The sequence below is a fragment of the Chiloscyllium plagiosum genome, unplaced genomic scaffold (assembly GCF_037043375.1).
Source record: "Chiloscyllium plagiosum isolate Xiang-an unplaced genomic scaffold, Cpla_swu_hap1 HiC_scaffold_32, whole genome shotgun sequence".
NCBI classification, from domain to species: domain Eukaryota; kingdom Metazoa; phylum Chordata; class Chondrichthyes; order Orectolobiformes; family Hemiscylliidae; genus Chiloscyllium; species Chiloscyllium plagiosum.
The window spans coordinates 13049516-13074754 of record NW_028270170.1 but is presented as its reverse complement, the minus strand read 5'-3'; the positions used below and the strand labels follow the sequence as shown (position 1 = coordinate 13074754).

The following is a 25239-nucleotide window of genomic DNA, read 5'->3' as shown; positions in this document are numbered from 1 at the left end:
TACATCGTATCATCCGTCGTCATTTCCACCACCTCCAAACAGACCCCACCACCAGGGATATATTTCCCTCCCCTCCCCTATCAGCGTTCCAAAAAGACCACTCCCTCCGTGACTCCCTCGTCAGGTCCACACCCCCCACCAACCCAACCTCCACTCCTGGCACCTTCCCCTGCAACCGCAAGAAATGCAAAACTTGCACCCACACCTCCCCCTTACTTCCCTCCAAGGTCCCAAGGGATTCTTCCATATCCACCATAAATTCACCTGCACCTCCGCACACATCATTTACTGCATCCACTGCACCCGATGTGGCCTCCTCTATATTGGGGAGACAGGCCGCCTACTTATGGAACGTTTCAGAGAACACCTCTGGGACACCCGGACCAACCAACCCAATCACCCCATGGCTCAACACTTCAACTCCCCCTCCCACTCCACCAAGGACATGCAGGTCCTTGGACTCCTCCATTGCTAGACCATAGCAACACGACAGCTGGAGGAAGAGCGCCTCATCTTCTGCCTAGGAACCCTCCAACCACAAGGGATGAACTCAGATTTCTCCAGTTTCCTCATTTCCCCTCCTCCCACCTTGTCTCAGTCCCAACCCTCGATCTCAGCACCACCTTCCTAACCTGCAATCTTCTTCCTGACCTCTCCACCTCCACCCCCACTCCGGCCTATCACCCTCACCTTATCACCCTCACCTTAACCTCCTTTCACCTATCGCACTTCCAATGCCCCTCCCCCAAGACCCTCCTCCCTACCTTTTATCTTGGCCTGCTTGGCACACTTTCCTCATTCCTGAAGACGGGATCATGCCCGAAACGTCGATTCTCCTGCTCCTTGAATGCTGCCTGACCTGCTGCGCTTTTCCAGCAACACATTTTCAGTTCAGATGAAAGAATTATCCAGGTTTTCTTCTCTTTGTTATCCAACAACTCCTTTCAGAATCACATAGGCGGACAGAACTGACTAGTTTATAATTCATCTCATGGTTGAATAAACGGCTGAAATTAAGCCTCACCCAGTATTGATTCAAGTGCGTGTAAGTGTGGGAAGGGAATAAGTGTGGGAAAGAGAATAACAAAAAGGAGAAAGAATTCTAAATTCAATTTGAGAAAGAAATAACCTGTTAATGAAGCCATCATTTGGTTGCAGAATTCAGGTGACATTTACAAACAGTACTGGCTTCATTTTTGTGGTTGACTGGGTCATTAACATTCCAAAATTATGTTGCGTATCTGGAACGTGAGTGTTGCTGGCAAGATCAGCATTTGTTGCTATTCCCTGGTAGCCCTTGAGAAGTTGGTGGTGAGCTGCCATCTAGGGAAATGATGGCCTAGTGGTATTATCGCTAGAGTGTTAACCAGAGACCCAGGTTCAAATCCTGCCACAGCAGATGGTGGAATTTTAATCAAATAAAAATCTGGAATTATAGGTTCAATGAAGACTATGAATCCATTGTGGATTGTTGGAAAAAACCCACCTGGTTCACTAATGTCCTTTAAAGAAGCAAACTACCATCCTTATCTGGTCTGACCTACATGTGACTCCAGACCCACAGCAATGTGGTTGATGCTTAAATGCCCTCTGAGCATTTAGGAATGGGAAATAAATGCCGTCTAGCCAGTAACGCCCTCATCCCATGAATAAATAATAAAGAAGAACTGCCGCAGCCCATGTGCTTTGTTGTGTAATTTGTATTGTTCAGCAAATAAAATAGCAGGAATGCAACCGAGTAAAAATGGATCTCTTCAGGTAATATTAGAACAGAGGTTGCTCGTTGGAACTCAGTTTTGTCATGGGAAGAAGAAACATAGCATGTTACAAAGTAACCAGGCAGAATGCCCAACTTTAAAAAGTTAACTTGGGCTGATAATGCTCACAAATGCCTCAGTCACTACATGGGCATTAAAATTAACTTTTTTGGAAAAATTGCAACTCAACTAACTCTACTTCAACAAAATAATTTCAAAGTTAAGTTTGTCTTATATGAGCATTAGCAAAGGCAGCAAACAGGAATTAAGATCAAATGTAGTTTTTGTTTTCATTAGTTTAATATCTGATGCGCCCTTTATCTGGGGACCATACATTACATTGAGGTTCGGAGCAGGTAGATGGAATATGGGCTTCTCAGGGCTCGTGATGCAGTGGTAATGTCCCTACCTCTCAGCCAGGAGGCTGGGCTCAAATCCCACCTTCGCTCCCCAAAGTCTCCTGACATGTTGATTAGAAAATATCTAGCGTGATGTGAATCAGGAAATCTTTTATTAGATAAGGACTTGCTGTTACCAAGGCACAGTCAAGAACAGTTAGGAGAGGGAGTAGGCCATTTGGCCCCCCTAAAGCAAACTCTACCCTTCAATAAGACCATGAAACAGTGGTCTCTACTCCACTTTACTGTCCATCTACTATCATAACACTTGAATTCCTTGATAAATGTTTCTACTTCTGCCTTGAATACATTCAAAGAGAAACCGACAGATTAACAATCTTCACATAATAGAACATCTCATCTCAGTTTTAAAATGAAAAATCCTAATTTCTAGATGTTGCCCCTTGGTTCCAAACACCACCAATGGGAAAACAAGGTTTCAATCCTTATGGGCGGCACATTGGCTCAGTGGTTAACACTGCTGCCTCACAGCACCAGGGACCCAGGTTCAATTCCAGCCTTGGGCAACTGTCTGTGTGGAGTTTGCACATTTTCCTCGTGTTTGCATGGGTTTCCTCTGGGTGCTCCGGTTTCCTCCCACAGTCCAAAGATGTGTTGGTCAGGTGAATTGGCCATTCTAAATTTCCCATAGTGTTAGGTGCATTAGTTAGAGGGAAATGGGTCTGGGTGGGTTACTCTTCGGAGGGTCGTTGTGACCTTATTGGGCTGAAGGACCTGATTCCACACTGTGGGGAATCTAATCTAAATCAAGTACACTCATCCATCCTGTCAAGTCTCCTGTGGATCCTGTAGCCATCTGTGCCAAAGCATTGTACACCAATGAACAACTTTTGAATTGTACGCACTGCTGTTTGTCATGAAACCTGGCATCCAAAATATGTGCATAAAATGTCCCACAATAAACAATGACCAGATAATCTGTTTTTGTGATGTTTGAGGGAGAGACAAATTGGTCAGAACATTGGGGAAAACTCATCTGCTTTTGTTTAATTAGAGCTATAAAATCTTTATAGGAGGGCACAGTGTCTCTCAGTCTAATGATGCATCCAAAAGGCAGCATGTTTGACAGCACAGCATTTGGAATGAAGTTGTGGACTCAAAGCTCTGGACTAAGGGTTGAACCAATAGCTATCACCTCAGAGACAAACACTAGCTAAGCTCATCTTCAACAAAATGTTAGCTGGAAGTGACTAAAACTTGGAGTAAGATTGTCCTTGAGTTAAGGTCCTAAGCTTCCTGTCCTTACATAATGTACAAAAGTGTCTTTCATGTTAATTCCTATTCAAGAGCATTGCATAAAGGCATAGGACACATCAAATTTTTCAGGACCCACGTAATTCATTGAAACATTTCTTTAAAAAGTCATTTGGTCCCTCAAGTCCACACTATTCACAAATAAATTACAACAAACTTTACTTTGGACTCAAATCAATCCAGTTCATAAGTTGAGAAAATTCCACATAAATAGCTTTATTCCTCTCTTGCCTCCAAATAAAGTATTTATTGTTCCAGAATTAATTGGAAACAAACAAAAAATACAGGGACACCACAAGAAATGATAGAAATGTTTTCTCTTAACTGAAGTTCTGACAACTCACTAATCTCTTGCAGAAATCAGTCTGTTGGATTCACTATTAAAGTCAACAAAAGATTATCAAATCTTCACTTTCTGTTATCTCAGACCATTTTAAAAAAAAGGAACACAAGTAGGCCATTCAGCCCCTCAAGTCTGTTTCACCATCCAGTGAGATCATGGCTGATCTGCGACCTAACTCCTCATATCTACATTGCTTAATACCTTTCCTTTTAACAAAAGATTTATTTATTTTAAAATTAATAGCTAATCCAACATTCACTGCCATTTGAGAAAGAGAGTTCCAGAAAACCACCACCCTTTATAAACAGGAGAGCTTCCCAACGTCTCCTGAATGGTGTGGCTCTAAATTTTAGACTATGCCCCCTAGTTCTAGAATTCCCAACCAGCGGAAATAGTTTATCTTTACCTGCCCTGTCTTTTCTTATTAATACTTGAAGATCAGATCACCCCCTAACCTTCTAAATCCATGAGGAACCAGGCCTAATTTGTATGATCTTGCCTCGTAATATAACCCTTGAAGTCCAGGTACTATCCTTGTAAACCTAGCTTGCACTACCTCCACGGCCAATACATCCTTTGTACGGTGTGGTGCCCAGATCTGCTCACAGTACATCAAGTGGAGTTTGACCAGGGTTTGGGTAAATGCAGTATAATGTCTTCATTCTTATATTTAGGGGACTGGAATATAAAGGGCAGCATTCCACGAGCTTTCCTGATTAGTTTCTGCACCTGCTCAGGGCATTTTAGAGATCTATGTACCTGAAACTGTGCCTCTTTGGACACCCACTGTATTAAACTTCATCCTTCTGAGAAGTACCCTGATCAATAATTTATCAGCTCAAAAAAAAATAGATAATTTCACACTTGCTTACATTTCATCTGGCACAGTTTTGGGTATTTATCTAGTCTACTCTTTGTAATTTTATGCTATCATCTATACTCCCTACAGTGCCACCTAACTTTGTGTCACTAATAATGAATTGTGATCAGCTTCCTGATTTATGTAACAGCCTTTTCAATCAGTAAATCCCTGATAAATTATTGATCAGGATACTTCTCAGAAGGATGAAGTTTAATACAGTGGGTGTCCAAAGAGGCACAGTTTCAGGTACATAGATTCATTGGGAAAGTACAACCATGGTTTATTGCTTAATTACAATGATAAATAAGATTGACCGTATATTGTCCCTAATATCATAGTCTTAAAATCCAGATTATACAGGGAAGAGCCAGATTGTCCCTGACAGCTCAGCCAGTAAACGCACCTGGTGTGATACTTGATAATAAACAGGAAAGTCCCAAGTTCAATCACATTCTGTAGTGACATCGCTCATCTCAGCTTGATTCTGACAAAAGGTCACTGACCCGAAATGTTAATGATTTTTCTCTTTATGGATGCTGCCTAACTTGAGTATTTTCAATGTTTTCATTTTTATTTCAGATTTCCAGCATTTGCGGTACTTTGTATGTATTTTGCATTGTTTTGATGCAGCTACAAATGGTCTCATATCAGTGGATTCAGAAACAAGAGAAATCAAAGTGACACATTCAGCTTGCTGTGCCAATGACAGTGCAGGACAATGCTTGCTTGTATACCTCAGATGAGGGCAAGATCTGGTGTCAATTTTATATGATGCTTGTTGAGACACAAGGGGCCGTTTAAGCAAATTCTTGCAAAACGTTTGAATAGACTTCCATCTATATAAAACATTTGTTTTTACAACTGGCAACCATTTTCTGTACAATACAATTCATTGATACCAAGATCAAATTGTGCAGATATTGTTCAACTCTTAAACAAGGATGTTTTATGTGGATAGATTGGAGTGTTGGGGGTTCTTCTCTATCAAAAAGTCAAGAGGAGATTTGGTGCTCAAAAACATTAGGGATCTAGACAGCAAAGTTAGAGGGAATCTATCCATTGGCCAAAGGGTCAGGAATTTAAGACTGTGAAGAGGAACTTCTTTTCTTAGAAGGTTGTGAGTCTTTGAAACTCCTTACCACAAAGAGCTGTGGGGGCAGAGTCTTTGTACATATTTAAGACTGAGGTAGATAGATTCTTGATCAGTAGGGAAATTAAAGGTTACAGGGAAAGGGCAGGAAAGCAGATGTGCTTAATGCCGGGTCAGCCATAATCCCGTTGAATAACAGAACAGGCTTGAGTGGCCAAACGACCTACTCCCATTTCTGTTTCTTATGGTTTTATGGAACCAGATTACATCAATTCAGGTGGAAGAATCAAAGGCAACAAAGGAAAACCCTTTTCACCCAGAGTGATTAGTATCTGGAATGCACTGCCTGAGGGTATGGTGGAAGCAGATTCAATAATGGCTTTCAAAAGGAATTGGATAATGATCTGAAAAGAAAGGAATGGCAGAATTACAAAGAAAAGACAGGGAAGTATGATCATTTGAGTTGCTCCTGTTCAGAGCAGGCACAGACACAATGAGTTGAATGGTGGTCTTCTGTAACTATTCTATGATTTTGTCTTTCAATCATTAGATTTTTTTGGTTAAGAAATTGAACTGTCAAATTCACTGCTCTACCAGGTTCCAGTAAATCCATTCTTAAACTATACTGCATGTTTTATTATTAATGCTGTTCCTTAAACACTAACACATACATCTTATGAAAAATACTTTGGGGTTCATGGTTTCAAGTATTTTGTAGACCTAACTTGCATCAGGAAAGCCCTTTCAACAACTAATCTTTTAGGTGTTTAGGTTTAAATGAGGTTATAATGCTTCCCCATCTCCATTTGTCTGATCCATCTATTCATACTATGCTCAAAGCACAGACTTGTTAGTGTACAGTTCTATTAGCCTGGAAATCCTACAGTAAGTTGTCCAAATGTCTATTCTTCATATGTAATGGACATCATAAATGGTCTCTTGGCCAGATTCCTGAAGAACATATCTGCTGGTTTGGGCCCCGGACCGGTCTTGAGAGAAGCCATGAGGGAAAACCCTAGTGTACCTCATCACCAATCCACAGATGCAGATGTATCAGTAAATGACTATTTGTCATGAAGTCATTCTAAAGACAAAGTCTCAACTTCACATGAAGGATATCCACAATGGTGTTGTGTGGTGTGACCACAGTGCTAAATGGGATAGACTGAGAACATATCTAGCAGCTCAAAACTGAGCACTCAGCATAAACTCACGGACATTAGCAGCAGAATTGTTTCCACTACAGGCTATAACCTCAAGATCTTGCATATTCTTTACTCCACTGTTATTATTAAGTCAACGTATCAACTATGTCTCAACAAGAACAATAATCAGTCATACATAATGAAGTGACTACTCAGTGAAGATACAATACAGGATCATAAGCATGTTAAACAGTGGAGCCAGCGTACGACAGACAGCTAAGCAATCCCATAAGTCTGTAACTTTGCTGTGAACAATGGTGAACAATTCAACAAGTAATGGGAGGCAGAGGCATGATATTGGGGGAAAAAACAAGGTCTGGAGTGCTTACAAATCTTCAGCCAGAAATGCCAAGTGGATGGTCCACTTCAGACTCCTTCAAAGATCCCATTGTGATTGAAGTCAGTCTTCAGCCAATTCAATTCGCTGCACAGTTTCCTAGCTGAAGACTTCCCAGCAACATTGACATTTAAAAATGAAATTACTTTCTAAAAATTGCCAGCTGTTGACTGTAGATGCATCACAGTTGCACACAATTCTTGCAATATGATCAATTTCCAGCTCTGGTAACTGGACATAAATATGACAAAGTAAAAAACAATGACTACAGATGCTGGAAACCAGATTCTGGATCAGTGGTGCTGGAAGAGCACAGCAATTCAGGCAGCATCTGAGGACAGGCAAAGACACCTGGCTTCTTTTTAATTCTCAACTAAACAGTTAGGCAACTTATTGCCCCAGTTTAGAGACAGCAGGAATATTCTTGTATAGCGTCGCACTGCACAAGTTCATAGGTCAAAGATATTTCAACAATATTATATGAGTGTTTCAGAATCAAACTGTCTAGTGATAGGTCCTTAAACTATCGATACTCTTCTTGTGATCGGTTTGGGGGAATCACATGGCTCTGTTGGCTGTTTTGCAATGCAGAACTTGAGTTTAACTCCTGCACTGGCTGAGATGACCATGAAGGACCCTCCTTCTCAACCCCTCCCCTCACTGCCTATGGTCTGCTAAGACTGACTTCTGATTAGTTTTCAAATTACTTGAGATAGACCACTCAATCATATTCACTCAAAATCTTGGTTCAACTTGATGGATTTTACAAGTAATCTGACGTTAATTTGTCAAAATAACTATCCTAATGGCTCACCTTATTGAGGTAGTGAGTAGCTAAGCTTTAGAGAACACAAGGATCAGTGGATTGTGCTGACTTAGCTAAATACCAGCAAGAATATTAGAAACATCTGAAGAGGGTGAGGAAAAATATTTAGTCAGAGTTTCAGCTGCTGATTACTGTCTAGTGACATCTGCTGGAAATAAGCTTTTGTTGATGTTGGGTTAGCCCAGGATCTAGCTCCATCTGATGCCCATTTCCTACCCAATTAGAGTGAAATTACCTGTTGACATACACACAAAGTTACCACTTTGACAACATACCAAAGGGCACCTAGCAAAGAGCCATCAGCCATTTTAGCACTAGTTACTTCAGATCAGAAGAGTCTGAATTTGGTGTTCCAACCCCATAATATACACACGACCAAACCCAAGTACAATAATGGAGATTTATGATTATTTCACAACTGTTTTGAATTCAGATCCATATGGACCATTCTAAGTTGGGAGTGAGGCGAGAGATGGAAAACCCAATCACAAGAATTACTTTAACATTATTACTTTAAAATATAAGTAGATCATAAAAGCAAAACTAAAACTATCGCTATTAAATATTTTAAAACACCGCGATTTTGGAAAGCTGGATGTAACATTACATTTTCAAAGACTATCTTATTTTGACCTCCCCCCCCCCCAACCCCCCTCACAAATGGCCAGGTAAGAGAAAGAAGGGGTTTTCACTCTAACCTTGGGCTGAACTTTTCTTCCTCAACTTCAAGTTAAGGTTCTTAGCTGCTTTACCAGCGGCGGCGCGCAATGACAGGACATGGTTTCCATCAGCTGGAGCCTGTGAAATACAACCTGCTGCTGAGCTGAAACTTCGGAGGAGGGACATGAGCTTTCCAAAAATAACACTGCCAAAGAAAAGGGTGGGGGGAAGAAACAAACTGTATCACAATCGCTCTGTCCAGAAAAAAAACCTGAGTCCATCAACCGCGTCTTTCCTTGAAATCTGAAAAGCTTCAGGAAAATTTACAAAAATACAACTAACACATGGAAAGCAACTGACTGGCCCCCACTTAACTTGTCGATGACAGGCAAAACTTTCCATTACAGGACCCACTTTGCAATGTCTTGACACTCCCCCTAGCTGCAACCGAGTTGTAATGGTTACAATGATCCCCTCTCCTCCCCCAAATCCATGTCCATTCTTAATACATTAGTACTGGACGGTTCCAAACCCCCCAAAAATGTAGAGTTAGAAACTTCTCTTTGGTTTACCCCACCCCCTACCCCCAAACTTGCTTCACCGAATTTGTTTCAAATGTTACTTCGCTACAATAGAAGACAGTTCCCATTTAAAAAAAAGATTTTTCTTACACTTAAAAGTTTTCTAAGTCCTTTTAAAAGGAATGAAATATTAGATTGGTGTTGGATCTTCTGCCGAAGCCATCTTTATAAAGAAAAGCATTGTGATAAACCTGTCCTTCCTTACCGTTTTGTAATGAAGCGGCAAAAAAAATCTATATTTTTTGGCACTGAGCTGGGAATAAATATTTCATTTGTTGAATCGCAACTTTCCAAGCTGGCTTCGTGTAATTCTCCTTTGCCTCCTCATGAGTTCTTCTGAAAATACCTGACTAAGGAGTACCGCTCCGAAAGCTTTTGGTTTCAAATAAATCTGTTGGACAATGACTTGGGGTGAGGCGACTTCTGGAAATAATTCAATTATAATCTGAAATCTGGATCGGAAAAATAAATCATTTATTTCTTTAGAATGGCGCAATTGAAATTTCCATCTTAAAATAATTTATTTATGCGCGATTCCTTCAGCAGAGGAAAATGAGCTTAGACACTTCCCATAAAAGACAAAAATAGACACTGAACCAAGTTAGGTTGTTAGTAGGACATAATAGACATTATTCCACCTTGGAAGAATGCACCTTGAGATATTCAGCAATAGGGTTTCCAAATTAGAATTTTAAAATTGAGTCATTGACGAATCAGTAAGGTCCCGAGGTGAAAAGGACTTATGAAGGGTTAGGATATCAGCAGCAGTTTGGAATAAATTTGGCTTATGGAGCAGGAAGTTGGGAATCTGACATTTGGGAAGTCTGTGAAAGTAACAAAACATGGCTGACATTTCAGCAATATATCAGGCTGAGGCTTTGGCCAGGAAAGGATCGTGAGGGCACTGGAGTTTGTGGCTGTACTGAAGACAATGTTTTTCCCAATTTTTAAATGGGACAAATTGCGGCTTAGAAACTAGAATGTTAAAAAAAAGTCTTGAAACACAGGAGCTGTCAAATGGCTGAAGTATAAGCTACATTTGCCGCTGTCCTACTGGACCGGAGGGCTGCTGTCTCATTAGAGAAAGACAGTTGGTGGTGGTTTAATCTGAGGGCCACCATGCCTCAGGCAAGGGGAGACATTGGGGTTGAAACTTTATTGCTGGAACAGCACAGCAGGTCAGGCAGCATCCAGGGAACAGGAGATTCGACGTTTCGGGCACAGGCCCTTCTTCAGGAATGAGCAGAGAGTGTTCAGCAGGAGAAGATAAAAGGTAGGGAGGAGGGACTTGGAGGAGGGGAGTTGGAAATGTGATAGGTGGAAAGAGGTCAAGGTGAGGGTGATAGGTCGGAGTAGGATGGAGGCGGAGAGGTCAAGAAGAAGACTGCAGGTCAGGAAGGCGGTGCCGGGCTGGAAGGATCCGGCTGAGACAAGGTGGGGGGAGGGGGGATGAAGAAACTGGTGAAGTCCAAGTTCATCCTTGGGAACGGTCTTTCACAGTAACCTCAGCTGGTATGGGAATTGAACCAGGTGAAGCTGACAGCATAAACAATGCAGTTTCATTTGTTCTGATATCACTTTGTTTGTTGTTTATAAACAGGGTAAGATTATGGAAAGGAGAATTTAAGTGAGTTTTATTTTACATTTTCAGGAAAAAAACATAACATGCTTGGTGTGGACACTACTTAACACTCATTTCTCTGTCTGGATCTAGAATTATGATGCCATCATGTTTAATTCATAATTCATTGGACTTTTGTCAATATTTTTCCAGCAAGACAAATGTAAAACCAATATGTTTTTGCTTTGCTGGAGTTTTGATTGTAGACCAATATAGGAAAAGGACTATTTTTAAAACCAAGGATTATGAAATGGAATGCCATACTTGTAAAAGATACGCTGTTGGCACTTGTTGGAAATGCTTTTTACACTGTTCTTTGTTCAACCATTCGGGAATATATAGCTGCTGACGTCTGGTACCAGGGAATGCGTACAAAATGAGATTTGGCCAGCAACACGTAGCTGGGTTGGTCTGCTTAGTGATGATCAGTTGTCGATGACAAAGGCCTTCTGGCTGCCAGTAATGATGTGATTGGCACCCAGGTAGCTGAACAACCTGTGGGTGTAAATGAGATGGTCAGTATCCAGACTTCTGGAGAGAAAGGTGATGTTCTTTTTTCTGCAATACAGGATCGTAGAAGATTACAGTAGCGAAGAATGTCATTTGACTCTGTTCTGGCTCCCAAAAGAGCTATCCAGCTAGTCCCATTCTCCAGCCCTACCTCCATAGCTGTCAACATTCATCATATTCGAATATATATCCACCTCCACCACTGTGCCAGGCAGTGCATTCCAAATTGGATCCTCTACTTTTTGTCATTTACATAAGTGATTTGGATGCGAGCATAAGAGGTACAGTTAGTAAGTTTGCAGATGACACCAAAATTGGAGGTGTAGTGGACAGCGAAGAGGGTTACCTCAGATTACAACAGGATTTGGGCCAATGGGCTGAGAAGTGGCAAATGGAGTTTAATTTAGATAAATGTGAGGCGCTGCATTTTGGGAAAGCAAATCTTAGCAGGACTTATATACTTAATGGTAAGGTCCTAGGGAGTGTTGCTGAACAAAGAGACCTTGGAATGCAGGTTCATAGCTCCTTGGAAGTGGAGTCGCGGTAGATAGGATAGTGAAGAAGGCGTGTGGCAAGCTTTTCTTTATTGGTCAGACTATTGAGTACAGGAGTTGGGAGGTCATGTTGCGGCTATACAGGACATTGGTTAGGCCACTGTTGGAATATTGCGTGCAATTCTGGTCTCCTTCCTATCGGAAAGATGTTGTAAAACTTGAAAGGGTTCAGCAAAGATTTACAAGGATGTTGCCAGGGTTGGAGGATTTGAGCTATAGGGAGAGGCTGAACAGGCTGGGGCTGTTTTCCCTGGAGCGTCAGAGGCTGATGGGTGACCTTATAGAGGTTTACAAAATTATGAGGGGCATGGGATAGGATAAATAGACAAAGTCTTTTCCCTGGGGTGGTGTGAGTCCAGAACTAGCGGTCATAGGTTTAGGGTGAGAAGGGAAAGATATAAAAGAGACCTACGGGGCAACCTTTTCATGCAGAGGGTGGTACGTGTATGGAATGAGCTGCCAAAGGATGTGGTGGAGGCTGGTACAATTGCAACATTTAAGAAGTATTTGGATGGGTATATGAATAGGAAGGGTTTGGAGGGATATGGACCAGGTGCTGGCAGGTGGGACTAGATTGGGTTGGGATGGACTGGTTGGACCGAAAGGTCTGTTTCCGTGCTGTACATCTCTATGACTCTATAACTCTCGAAGTAAAGATATTTTTCCTCATCTCACTCATAGCTGTCTTGCTGACAATCTTGAAATTGTGACTAGTTACTAACATACCAACTCGTGGAAACAGAATATCCTTCTTTACCCTGTGAACATTGTTCAAAAATTTGAACACCTCAATAATGCCACCTTTTAATCTTTGCTCCATGGAAAATAAACCCAATTTCTCTAATGTTTCCTTGCATCTAAAACCCCATTCCTGGTAAATTTCCTTTGTACTCTCTCAGGGACGTTAACATCCTCCCTTAAATAAGGCTCCCAGAAAAGAACACAATCATCCAAATGTGATCTGACCAGTTATTTGTAGAAGTGTAATATTACTTTCTTGCTTTTATACTCTATGCCTCTATTTAAACACAAGGATCCTATAAGCCTTCTTAGCACCTTGGCTGGTTACCTTCTGAGAATTATGCACGTGAACCCCACGGTTCCTCTGTTCCTACACTCACTTCAGGGTTGTACTGTTACACCTACCACACAGTGTGTTTAATTAATATCGAGCAAAGAAACTGCGAGGCAACTCTTATTAATAATATACAATAAAATTTATTGAACACAATTAATACTATAACAACAAAAGACACTATAAATCTAATAATTTAACTCATGCTTTAACTTAACTCTGGATGATCATATCCCACTACACTAGATCTTGGCCTTGATCCACATGGTAATGACTATCTGGTCTTCTTCTGGTGGGCCTAGGGGTGTCTTCTCTTCTTGGTAGTTAGTCTCAAGTTACCACTGTTCAGCATGATAATACAGTGATTCTTATACCTGAAAGTCTTCGCACCTTTTTGAGACGATTCTTACTGTTCATCAATAGATTGATCAGGCTCGATCACCCTGACTGATTGGACCCAACCAGGTGTTGGTCAATGGTAGGGTGGTCCTTAGGCATCCATTCCTGGAGGTGCTGGGTACACATAGCCTCTTCCAAATAAGGGTGTAAGGTGCCCCTGTGTCTGGTACACACCCTGATGTTTCCGATCACCCGAGGCCAGTTGACTCGATTCAAACCCAAATTTGGTTCTGTATTGTTTGGTCTGCAGCTACCAGGTGGATCACATACTGTTTATAGCTGCAGCCTGTCTGGATCCTGCAGCACAGTCACTTTGGTGAAGACTTGCCTGAGTTTCCCAGCATGCCTCAGTTATTGCCCAATTTTTGTAAAACCATATAGGTTCATCGTTTTAAGCGGCCCATTCAGCCACAGTACCATTGAGCCTGTATTGCCCCTCTTGTATTCTTCTACCAGTATGCATTACCTCACATTTCAATGTATTGAATTTCATTTGCCAGGTATCTGCCTATTTGGCTAAGTTATCAATATCTCTGAAGTCATATAGCGTCATTCTCACAATTCATTGCTGTCCCTAATTTAGTATCATCTGCAAATTTAAAATTTTACCCCAAACATCCATCTCAAAGTTGTTTACATATATCAGAAAAAGCAAGGATTCTAACATTTATCCCTGGGCAACACCACTTTCAACTCATCTCCAATCTGAGAAATGCATCTATCGTACCCTGTTTCCTATATTTTAGCCAATTTCTAACCCATACTGTCAAGAACATTTCTACTTTTCTAAGCAACCTGCCATGTGGTTCACATCAAATGCTTTTAAAAAGTCATGATTTGGAGATGCCGGTGTTGGACTGGGGTGTACAAAGTTAAAAATCACACAACACCAGGTTATAGTCCAATAGGTTTCATTGGAAGCACACTAGCTTTTGGAGCGTCGCTCCTTCATCAAGTGATAGTGGAGGACTCAATCCTAAAACACAGAATTTATAGCAAAACGTTAGTTTGATGTAACTGAAATTATACATTGAAAAATACCTTGATTGTCTGTTGAGTCTTTCATCTGTTTGAATACCATGATAGTTTCACTTCTTTCATGTGTAAATCACAAAACCTTTGTTTTAAAAGTTGCATTCTCAGGTTATCTGTAACAATGGATGATAGCTAGACAATATGTTGAAGGTGTTAGCCCCCTGTGTTCTCTGTCAGTGTCATGATGTTTAGATTGATTCTAATCTAAAAAGTGAAATAACAGAGTTTTACATGAATTCATGCAGTTTTTGAGCAAAATACAATGTAACTCTGCAAGTACAAATTCACCCCACAAAATGTGTGTGTGAATGTGGGTCTTTGTCTGTGTGTATGTCTGTCTGGGATGGGGGTTGTGAGTGTGACAGAGTGTATGTGTGTGTAGTGAGTGCAGAGTGTCTTAAGTCTGTGAGGGGGTGCACGTGAGAGTGTGTGCGCGTGTCTGGGGTGGAGGGTTGTGAGTGTCTGTGAGAGTGTGTGTGTGTACATGAGTGTAGAGTTGTCTAAGTCTCTGAGAGGATGCCTGTGTGACTGTGTGTTTGTAAGTGTCTGTGTATATGTGTGTCCGTGTGTATAGGAGTGTGTCCGTGTGTATAGGAGTGTCTGTGTGTGTGTGTGTATAGTGCAATGGTGGTCACCTGTAATGTGACATGAACCCAAAGTCCCAGTTGAGGCCCTCCCTATGGGTACCAAACTTAGCTATCAGCCTCTGCTCAGCCACGTTTTGCTGCTGTCCCGAAGGTCCGAGGTCAAATGTCCTGGACCACTGAAGTGTTCCCCAACTGGGAGGGAACATTCCTGTCTGTTGATTGTTGTGCGGTGCCAATTCATTTGTTGTCGTAGCCTTTGCTCGGTTTCCCCAATGTACCATGCCCCAGGGCATCCTTGCCTGCAACATATAAGATAGACAACTTTTGCTGAATCATAAGAGTACCTGCCATGTACAAGGTGGGAGGTGTCCCCATGTGTAATAGTGGTATCTATGCAGCGGCGCTGCAAGATGTGTCAGAGTGTGGACATAGACACCACCATTACATGTGGGGACACCTCCCATCTTGTACATGGCAGGTACTCATGTGACTCAGCCAATTGTCTATCTTATATGTTGCAGGCAATGATGCCCTGGGGCATGGTACATTGAGTAAACAGAGCAAAGGCTACAGCAACGGGTGAATGGGGAACACTTCAGTGGTCCTGGACATTCGACCTCGGAGCTTTGGGTGACCATCCTCCGAGGCAGACTTCGGGACAGGCAGCAGCGAAAAGTGGCCGAGCAGAGGCTGGTAGCTAAGTTCGGTACACATAGGGAGGGCCTCAACCGGGACCTTGGGCTCATGTCACATTACAGGTGACCACCATTGCACTATACACACACACAGTCACTCCTGCACACACACAGAGAGGCACTCCTATACACACATATACACAGACACCCACACACATCCTTACAGACACATACACACCCACACTCACGCAGGCATCCTCTCCGAGACTTAGACCACTCTACACTCATGCGTACACACATACACTCTCTCACACAGAAACTCACAACTCCCCACCTCAGACACACGCAGACTCCCATGCACCCCCTCACAGACTTAACTCTACACTCACTACACACACACACATACATACACTCTCTCACACTCTCAACCCCCATCCCAGACAGACACACACACACACAAAGACCCACATGCACACATATTTTGTGGGGTGAATTTGTACTTGCAGAGTTACATTGTACTTTGCTCAAAAACTGCATGAATTCATGTAAAACTCTGTTATCTCACTTTTTAGATTAGAATCTATCTAAACATCATGACATAGACAGAGAACACAGGGGGCTAACACCTTCAACATATTGTCTAGCTATCATCCATTGTTACAGATAACCTGAGAATGCAACTTTTAAAACAAAGGTTTTGTGATTTACACATGAAAGAAGTGAAACTATCATGGTATTCAAACAGATGAAAGACTCAACAGACAATCAAGGTATTTTTCAATGTATAATTTCAGTTACATCACACTAACTTTTTGCTATAAATTCTGTGTTTTAGGATTGAGTCCTCCACTATCACCTGATGAAGGAGTGATGCTCCAAAAGCTAGTGTGCTTCCAATTAAACCTGTTGGACTATAACCTGACTTTGTGTGATTTTTAACTTTTAAAAAGTCCAAATACACAACATCCATGGCATACGCACTGTAACAAAAATAATCAAATTTTACAAATTTGGGTTTGAATAGAGTCAACTGGCCTCGGGTGATCGGAAATATCAGGGTGTGTACTAGACATAGGGGCACCTCACACCCTTATTTGGAAGAGGCCATGTGCACCCAGCACCCCCAAAAATGAATGCCTAAGGACCACCCTACCATTGACATATCAACACCTGGTTGAGTCCAATCAATCAAGGTGATCGAGCCTGATCAATCCATTGGTGAAAGTAAGAATCTTCTCAAAAAGGTGCGAAGACTTACAGAACTATAACAGAAATTATAATTCTATTATCAGATATGATGATGCATCCTGGTCCCTAAAGGCCTGTGGAGTGGAATACTGCATGCTGTCTTGTAGTGGAACTTGGAACATGGATCTAACAGTGGCAGAGATGCAGACAGATGAGCACTATGATGTGCTCCATTGTTCATTGCCTGGACCTGTAAGGAGCCATGCTGGTCAGGTCCAGGAGCAGGCCCAGAGAGAAAACAGGGGTTGTGAAAGAATGCAATCCAAATAAATATGAAAAACATTTTCTCCAGGCCACAAAAACTGCAGATCTTTGCACCCAGTGAGTCCAATTACACTTTTATTACATGAGATGTCACTTCTACAGGTAGATTCCCAACGGAAAGAGGAAGGGCTACCTTAGTGGCCCTCTATCTGGGATGTCTGCTACTGGAAGCAAAGATGTTATGTCAAGCACGAAGAGTGTGGTGTTGGAAAAGCAGAGCCAGTCAGGCAGCATCTGAAGAGGAGGAGGAGAGTCGATGTTTCAAGCATAAGCCCTTCCCCAGGGCTGATGTAGGGCTTATGCTCGAAACATTGACTCTCCTCCTCCTCGGATGCTGCCTGACTGGCTGTGCTTTTCCAGCACCGCACTCTTTTGACTCTGATCTCCACCATCTACAGTCTTCACTTTCTTATATCATGCAGCAAACAACTATAGGCAGTGATGTATAGCAACAACCCATACAGGAAACTACTCTGTGCTGTTTTAAGGGGTACTGAGGGAATTTCTCAGATATGGCTTAAACCGTGAGTTGCTGGAATAAGGAGGTGTGCGTGCTTGTGGTGCTGATGGAAGTCTGTTCATCTGGAAGCTCACTGTACCAATGCATTCCAGGTCGAGTACCAGTCAGGAGGCTCTGTCCATGTACTAGACATTGACAAATACCCTAACAACCAACTGCATCAGTGTCAAGACCACTTTTCCACAACACATTTCTGAGTTTGGTCAGCCCAGCATCCCAAGCCCTCTCCTCCACCAACCACCTCTGATGGATGAACTTATTCCTGTGCAGTGGTTCCCTAATAACAGCCACCAATGCCTCAGAACATGCGCTCCAGCACATGGCAACCATATTGCAAACCATGATCAGGTCTAAATAAAGGACAGTCAATTCTTGAAAGAAGGCCTGACAACTTGTCCACTCCATACATAGGAATAGCATGTCATTACTGAAACCTGATAGAAGAGTCATCAGCATCCATCACCTTGGAGAAAGCTCAATGTAAAAGTATTGCTGCAAGCTATGAAGGTGGAAAATCACAATCTATATGCAGAGGCACACCAACTCCCAGGAAACTCAATATCTCACGAGGAACTGTGTGTTATTTGACAGTCCATAAAATGTTTTCACTGTCTGGTTGTCTGTGACAAACTGGAAGAGTACTGAAGTGTCCGGCATGGATTTCAATTTATGTAGCAGGGTTCATTGATCACATGCACTTTGGATGAGATAGTGAAATACTATGAATACTATGAAATGCAACTGCATTTCAAAATAACTAAATTCAATAAAGCAACTTTGAATTAATAGATTTATGTTCTTCTAAAAGCACATTTCTACTGAAAAAGACTCAAAACAACATCTGTACTTTTTACAAAAACCTTTATTTCAGAAATTTAAAAAAGTTAAAAAATATAAGAGAACAGTCAAGTGAGAATGTAAGAATCAGTTGTCAGAAAATATTTACAGACAGGCAAAATTGAAACTAAAAATCAGAAACATCTTTCTGAAATGGTTTTCCACAATTTTCTATCTTTCCAAGGAATAGTTCACGGGCACTTAGATTATTCTTCATACAGAAATTTAGAAAATAGCCATTTGAAGGCCATTCAGCCCAGTTTTCATTCAAAGTTAATCATGTGTGTTTTCCCCAGCAGAGACTAGGAACGAGAATTTTCTTTGATATCTAGCCATGAACAATCCCCACACTATATGCCCAGGAAAACTTGTGTCCCCAAGTACTAATCCATATAAAATAGCATTACAAAGCCAATACTAGAATTTTCTTGGTCCATACAGCTTAGTACCAAAACCGGCACTGCACATATTAACTGGGTGTAGATACTTAGAAAGTTAAAACAAATCATCATCATCAGAGTCCTCCAAGTACTGAACAGGCTTCTTTGCACGGCTGGTCACTCTAGGAGGTGCTCCACCTAGACTAATATTTGAATTGGAGTCTTCATCGATATCGATATGGTAACTGTCATCTTCCTTCATCTTGCTTTTCTGAGGAGAATCAGGATTAAAAAGTTGATAGGTTCAGAAAATATTTACCAACATGTTACCAGGGTTGAAGGGTCTGAGCTATAAGGAGAGACTGATTAGACTGGGACTATTTTCCCTGGAACATTGGAGGCTGAGGGGGTGACCTTATAGAGGCTTATACCATCATGAGGGGAATGGATGGGGTAAATAGACACGGTCTTTTCCCTGCGGTGAGGGAATCCAAAACTAGAGGGCATAGGTTTAAGGTGAGAGGAGAAAAATTTGAAAGAGATCTAAGCGGCAACTTTTTCATGCAGAGGGTGGTGCATGCATGGAATAAGCCACCAGAGGAAGTGGTGAAGGCTGGTACAATTACAATATTTAAAAGGCATCTAGATGGATATATGCAGAGGAAGGGTTTAGATGGGACTAGATTAATTTAGGATATCTGGTTGGCATGGATGAGTTGGACTGAAGAGTTTGTTTTTGTGCTTTATATCTCTATGACTGTAATATTTCAGCGCTCTGGGGCTGTGTTTTCTTAAAAGGATGAGGGAAGCCAAAAGTACAGTTCAAATGAATATGCAAGTAAAGCCACAAAAAGAAGATAATTCTAAGGAAAATGAACAAGAATTTTCAAAGTCAATAGTAAATGCACTAATTATGTAATATGGTGCCATATGTCTATCTACAAGTGCTCATCAACTAAGGCTGTAATAAAATGGTCATCATTAAATTATAATCAACACAAGCATGTAGTAGGAGACTAGATGACTGCAGGGACATCACCACTCTTCATGCTTTTATCAATGTTCATATTCACAATTTTCAACAGGTACTACCACATAGTAATTAGGAACAAGAACTCTGGGTAAATTTACTCTCAGTAATTCAGGAGCACTAGAATCTCTCGGTGTTCCACCTAAGATCAGCTAACTCAGCTCAGAGCTCAGCAGGTACACCAAACCACCCTCACCGAGAATGAGTTTGATTGATAATGAAACAACTTGATAAGTAAATAAATATGAGCAACCATTGAGTATACGATCATAACACTTATTTTGTTTTACACAACTGATACAAGTGTTGAAAATCGATTCAGGATAAAAATCAGTGTTTGTAACTGTTTTGATCTATTTGCTTTAATTCATTAGTTACCTGATAAATTCCATAAATCACAGTCAAGTGACTGCAAAGACTTTATTTTCAAAAGCAGAAGTGACATGACATTAATCTGTAAAGTGTATGCCTCATTCTTATAACTATTTAACAAGCTCCCCAAACATCCTAAGTGGCTGTTCCCTTGCCGTTCCTAACTTCTACTCGTACTGACTCAGTAGATAAACCTTCCTCAACAACCTTAGTTTCTGTAGCTGTGATGCACTCTGATGCACTCACTCGCTAGCAAATCACTAGTGGTAGGGGACTCAATAGTTAGATGGATTGACAGGAGATTTTGTGGTCAGGAACACAACTCTCGGAAGGTATGTTGATTGGGTTTACAGGATTCTAAAGGGAGAGGGTGAGCAGCCAGAAATCGTGGTACATATTGGCACCAATGATATAGCCAGGAAAGGGATTGAGGATCTAAAAAGTGACCATAGAGAGTTAGGTTGGAATCTGAAGAGCAGGATGAGTAGAATAGTGATCTCAGGGTTGCTACCAGTGCCACGAGATAGTGAGGCAAGGAACACTCAGCGAATGCAGCTTAATACATAGCTGTGAGGCTGGTGCAGGAGGGAGGGCATCGGATCCCTCGACCATTGGGATACCTTCTGGGAAAGGTGAGACCTGTACACGAAGGACGGGTTGCACCTGAACTGGAGGGGCACAATGTCCTGGGTGGGAGATTTGCTCGGGTGGTTTGGGAGGGTTTTAACTATTTTGTTTGGGGATCAGAGCCTCATATCTGAGAAGGGGGCAGTTGCAGATGGGGCAGTGACAAGATGTAGTGAATCTATCAGGAAGGTTTCTCACACGATGAAACAAAAGGATCGGTTAAAGTCTGCTTTAACGCATGGATTGTCAAAATTAAGAGTGACGAACTTAGAGCATGGATCAATACTTGGGACTACGATGTTGTGGCCATAACGGAGACGTGGGTTTCACAGGGGCAGGAATGGTTGGCTTGATGTTCCAGGGTTTAGAACGTTTAAAAAGAACAGGGAGGGTGGAAAAAGAGGAAGGGGTGTAGCATTGCTAATCAGAGAGTGCATCACAGCTACAGAAAAAAAGATTGTTGAGGAAGGTTTGTCTACTGAGTTGCATGTGTGGAAGTTAGGAACAGCAAGGGAACAGCCACCTCATTGGGGTTTTCTACAGATCCTAATAGCAGTAGAGATTAAAGAACTCATAGGCGGGCAGATTCTGGAAAAATGCAGATGTTGCAGCGTTGTTGTTATGGGCGATTTCAACATTCCCAATATTGACTGGAACCTCCCAAGTGCAGGTGGTTTGGATGGAGCCGCTTTTGTCAGGTGTGTTCAGGAGGGTTTCCTTACTCAGTATGTAGACAGACTGACGAGGGGAGAGGCCATTTTGTATTTGGTGCTCGGCAATGAGCCAGGACAGGTGTCAGATCTCGCAGTGGGAGAACACTTTGGTGACAGTGATCACAACTGTCTCACATTTACCATAGCCTTGGAGAGGGAAAGGAGCAGTTACCGATGGAAGATATTTAATTGGGGAAAAGGAAATTATGATGTTATCAGACAGGAGTTTGGAAGTACAGACTGGGAGCAATTGTTCCACAGAAAGGGCACAGCAGACATGTGGAGACTATTTAAGGAGCAGTTGTTGCGAGTGATGCATAAATTTGTTCCTCTGAGACAAGTAAGTAGGGGTAAGATTAAGGAGCCTTGGATGATGATAAGAAAGGAGCTTCTCGTCAAAAGGAAGAAGGCAGCTTACGTAAGGTGGAGGAAGCAAGGATCTTGCACAGCTTTAGAGGATTACAGGTTTGCTAGAAAGGAGCTCAGAAGGCATGAAAAGAGCTTGGCAAGAAGGATTAGGGAGAACCCAAAGGCATTTTACTCATATGTGAGGAATAAGAGAATGATCGGGGGAAGGTAGGGCCGATCAGAGAGAGCGTAGGGAACTTGTGTGTGGAGTCTGAGCAGATAGGGAAAACCCTAAGTGAGTTTTGCTTCGGTTTTCACTAAGGAAAGGGACCTTGTTGTGAATGAGAACTTTGAGGAGCTGGGATACAGGGTTGACCGAAATTGATGAATTTGATGTGCTGGAAATTTTGGAAAACATAAAGATTGATAAGTCCCCAGGGCTAGACCAGATTTATCCTAGGCTGCTCCGAGAAGCGAGAACGGAGGTTGTTAAGCCGCTGTTGAAGATCTTTGCCTCCACACTCTCCATGGGAGTCATACTGGAGGATTGGAAGGAGGCGAATGTTGTTCCTCTTTTCAAGAGGGTAATAGGAAAATCCATGGCAATTACAGACCAGTCAGTCTTATGCCTGTGGTCAGCAAAGTTTTGGAAAGAATTCTGAGGGATAGGATTTATGACTATTTGGCGAAGCAAAGCATAGCACGATTAAAAGCAGCCAGCATGGCTTTGTGAGGGGCAGGTCATGCCTCACAAATCTTTTTGAGTTCTTTGAGGAGGTGACAAGACAGGTCGACAAAGGTCGAGCAGTGGATGTTGTGTATGTGGACTTCAGCAAAGCATTTGATAAGGTTCCCCATGCTAGGCTCATGCATAAAGTCAGGAAGTATGGGATACAGGGAGATTTGGCTTTCTGGATTCAGAATTGGTTGGCTGACAGAAGGCAGAGAGTGGTTGTAGATGGAAAGTATTCTGCCTGGAGGTCAGTGTTGAGTGGGGTCCCACAGGGCACTGTTCTTGGTCCTTTGTTCTTTGTAGTTTTTATAAATGGCTTGGACTGCAAATGACACATAGGGTGGAGGTGCCGTCGACAGTATCGAGGGCGATTGCAGGCTGCAGAGGGACATAGACAAGATACTGAGCTGGGCTGAGAAATGGCAAATGGAGTTCAACCTGGATAAATGCGAAGTGATGCATTTTGGAAAGTCGAACTTGAGTGCTGAATATAGGATTAAAGACAAGATTCTTGGCAGTGTGGAGGAACAGAGGGATCTTGGTGTGCAAGTACTTAGATCTCTCATGTTGTCACCCAAGTGAATAGGGTTGTTAAGAAAGCATATGGTGATTTGGCTTTCATTAACAGGGGTATCGAGTTTAAGAGCCGTGAGGTTTTGATATAGCTCTACAAGTCCCTGGTGAGACCACACTTGGAATATTGTGTCCAGTTCTGGTTGCCCTAATATAAGAAAGATACAGAGGCTTTGGAGAGGGTGCAAAGAAGGTTTACCAGGATGGTGCCTGGACTGGAGGGCTTGCCTTATGAAGAGACGTTGAGTAAACTCGGACTTTTCTCTCTGGAGAGGAGGAGGAAGAGGGGTGACCTGACTGAGGTATACAAGATAATGAGGGGAATGGATAGAGTCAATAGCCAGAGACTTTTCCCCAGGGCAGGATTGACTGGTACGAGAGTCACAGTTTTAAGATATTAGGAGAAAGGTATAGAGGGCAAGGTCAGAGAAAGGTTCTTTATGCAGCGAGTTGTGAAGTCATGGAATGCGTTGCCAGCGATGGTGGTCGAAGCGAGTCATTAGGGACACTTAAGCGACTGCTGGACATGCACATGGATAGCAGTGAGTTGAGGGGTGCGTAGATTAAGTTATTTTATTTTACATTAGGATTCACTCTTGGCACAACATCATGGGCCTGTTCTGTGCTGTACTTTTCTATGTTCTATCCTGCTCTACCTCCAACATTGGTAGATTGCAGGCTGACCTGTGCTTTTTCAAATTTAAAACAGAAATCGGCTTTAACTTGAAATGTACACTTGACTACATTTGTAAATTTTTAAAATACAACAAAAATGAAAGAATCCAATGAGAAATGACTGGTCTTAAACAGGGTCCCAGATAAGAGAGGACATTTTATTAATGTACTGCTCCAGTCAACCTCACAACCATTATTTTAGAAACTATGGTAGATCTAACCGGTAGATGCAATGTTAGTCCAAAATTTATGATCTATTTCACCAATTGCACTTCCTTATTAACCAAACAATATGAAGTGAAATTTCTAAAATTGCTCTTAGTGTATTACAGTTTAGTAGGAAGGCATCACTCAAGTAATTACATTTTTCAAGTAGAAAGGACTAGATGGAGGCTGTAATGAGTAATCAATAAATTGGAACTGAGATGAAGAGAAATTTATTTATGCAGATGTTCAGGAAAATTTGGAATTTTCTATGTTGGGGAGAGGTGAGGGTGGTGACCAAGCAGTCCCCACGTAGTGAACAGGCTCTGTTCTGGAGTCTGCTTGCAAGCCAATTTGTATGCAAGTTGGAACACAATGCAGGACAATATAAAATAGCCATAAGTATAGAAAACATTCGATCTTTAAAATTAGACCTCTGTATGAGATTGTGTTGTAAGTACAAGTGTTCATAATTTGGGAAGCTCTATACTCATTTGTTGATTATGCTCAAACTTAAGGTTAATTACTTTGGATTCTTGGAATCAAAGGATATAGGGACCAGGTAGCAAATGGAGTTCAGGTCAAAGATCAGCCATGACACTAGTGAATGAGAGACAGCCTCAAAAGGCCATATGGCTTACTTTGTTGATAGAGTAAAGGAAAAAATAATTTTCAATACCATTTCTTTATCTGTCTCTGCAATTTTCCCAGTCATGACTAAGCCATTTTGCCCTTCATTTAAAAAATAATTTAGGGAATGTGGGCTTCACTGGCTGAGCCAACATTTCTTGCTCATCAACTGCTCCTAATTTTGACATTATTTTCTAGATGTTGGTGAGGAGAACTTTGCAAAATTAACAGGGCTGGTTTGCTGTTGTTTTCAGTAACTAGGTTGATACTAGGCAGTTCCATTGAGTTTCATTTCTTTTGAGACTTTCTAGTGAATTTGTTTTGCTAGACCATTT

At 41.8% G+C, this 25239-nt stretch overlaps 2 protein-coding genes across 4 annotated transcripts in view; both read right to left on the bottom strand.

Annotated features, from left to right (window-relative positions):
- Positions 1 to 9103, bottom strand: part of LOC122539820 (gap junction delta-3 protein-like) — a 51277-nt gene extending 42174 nt beyond the window's left edge. The window contains exon 1 of the mRNA XM_043674891.2: positions 8792 to 9103. The gene's annotated coding sequence lies outside the window, so the exon portion shown is untranslated. The remainder of the gene's footprint in view (positions 1 to 8791) is intronic.
- A 9523-nt stretch (positions 9104 to 18626) lies between these two features.
- top2a (DNA topoisomerase II alpha) overlaps positions 18627 to 25239 on the bottom strand; it is a 59671-nt gene continuing 53058 nt past the window's right edge. For all 3 annotated transcript variants that reach the window (XM_043674888.2, XM_043674889.2, XM_087977798.1), the window contains one exon: positions 18627 to 19270. In XM_043674888.2, coding sequence (XP_043530823.2) covers positions 19115 to 19270 — 156 coding nt within the window. In that variant the 3' untranslated portion in view covers positions 18627 to 19114. The remainder of the gene's footprint in view (positions 19271 to 25239) is intronic.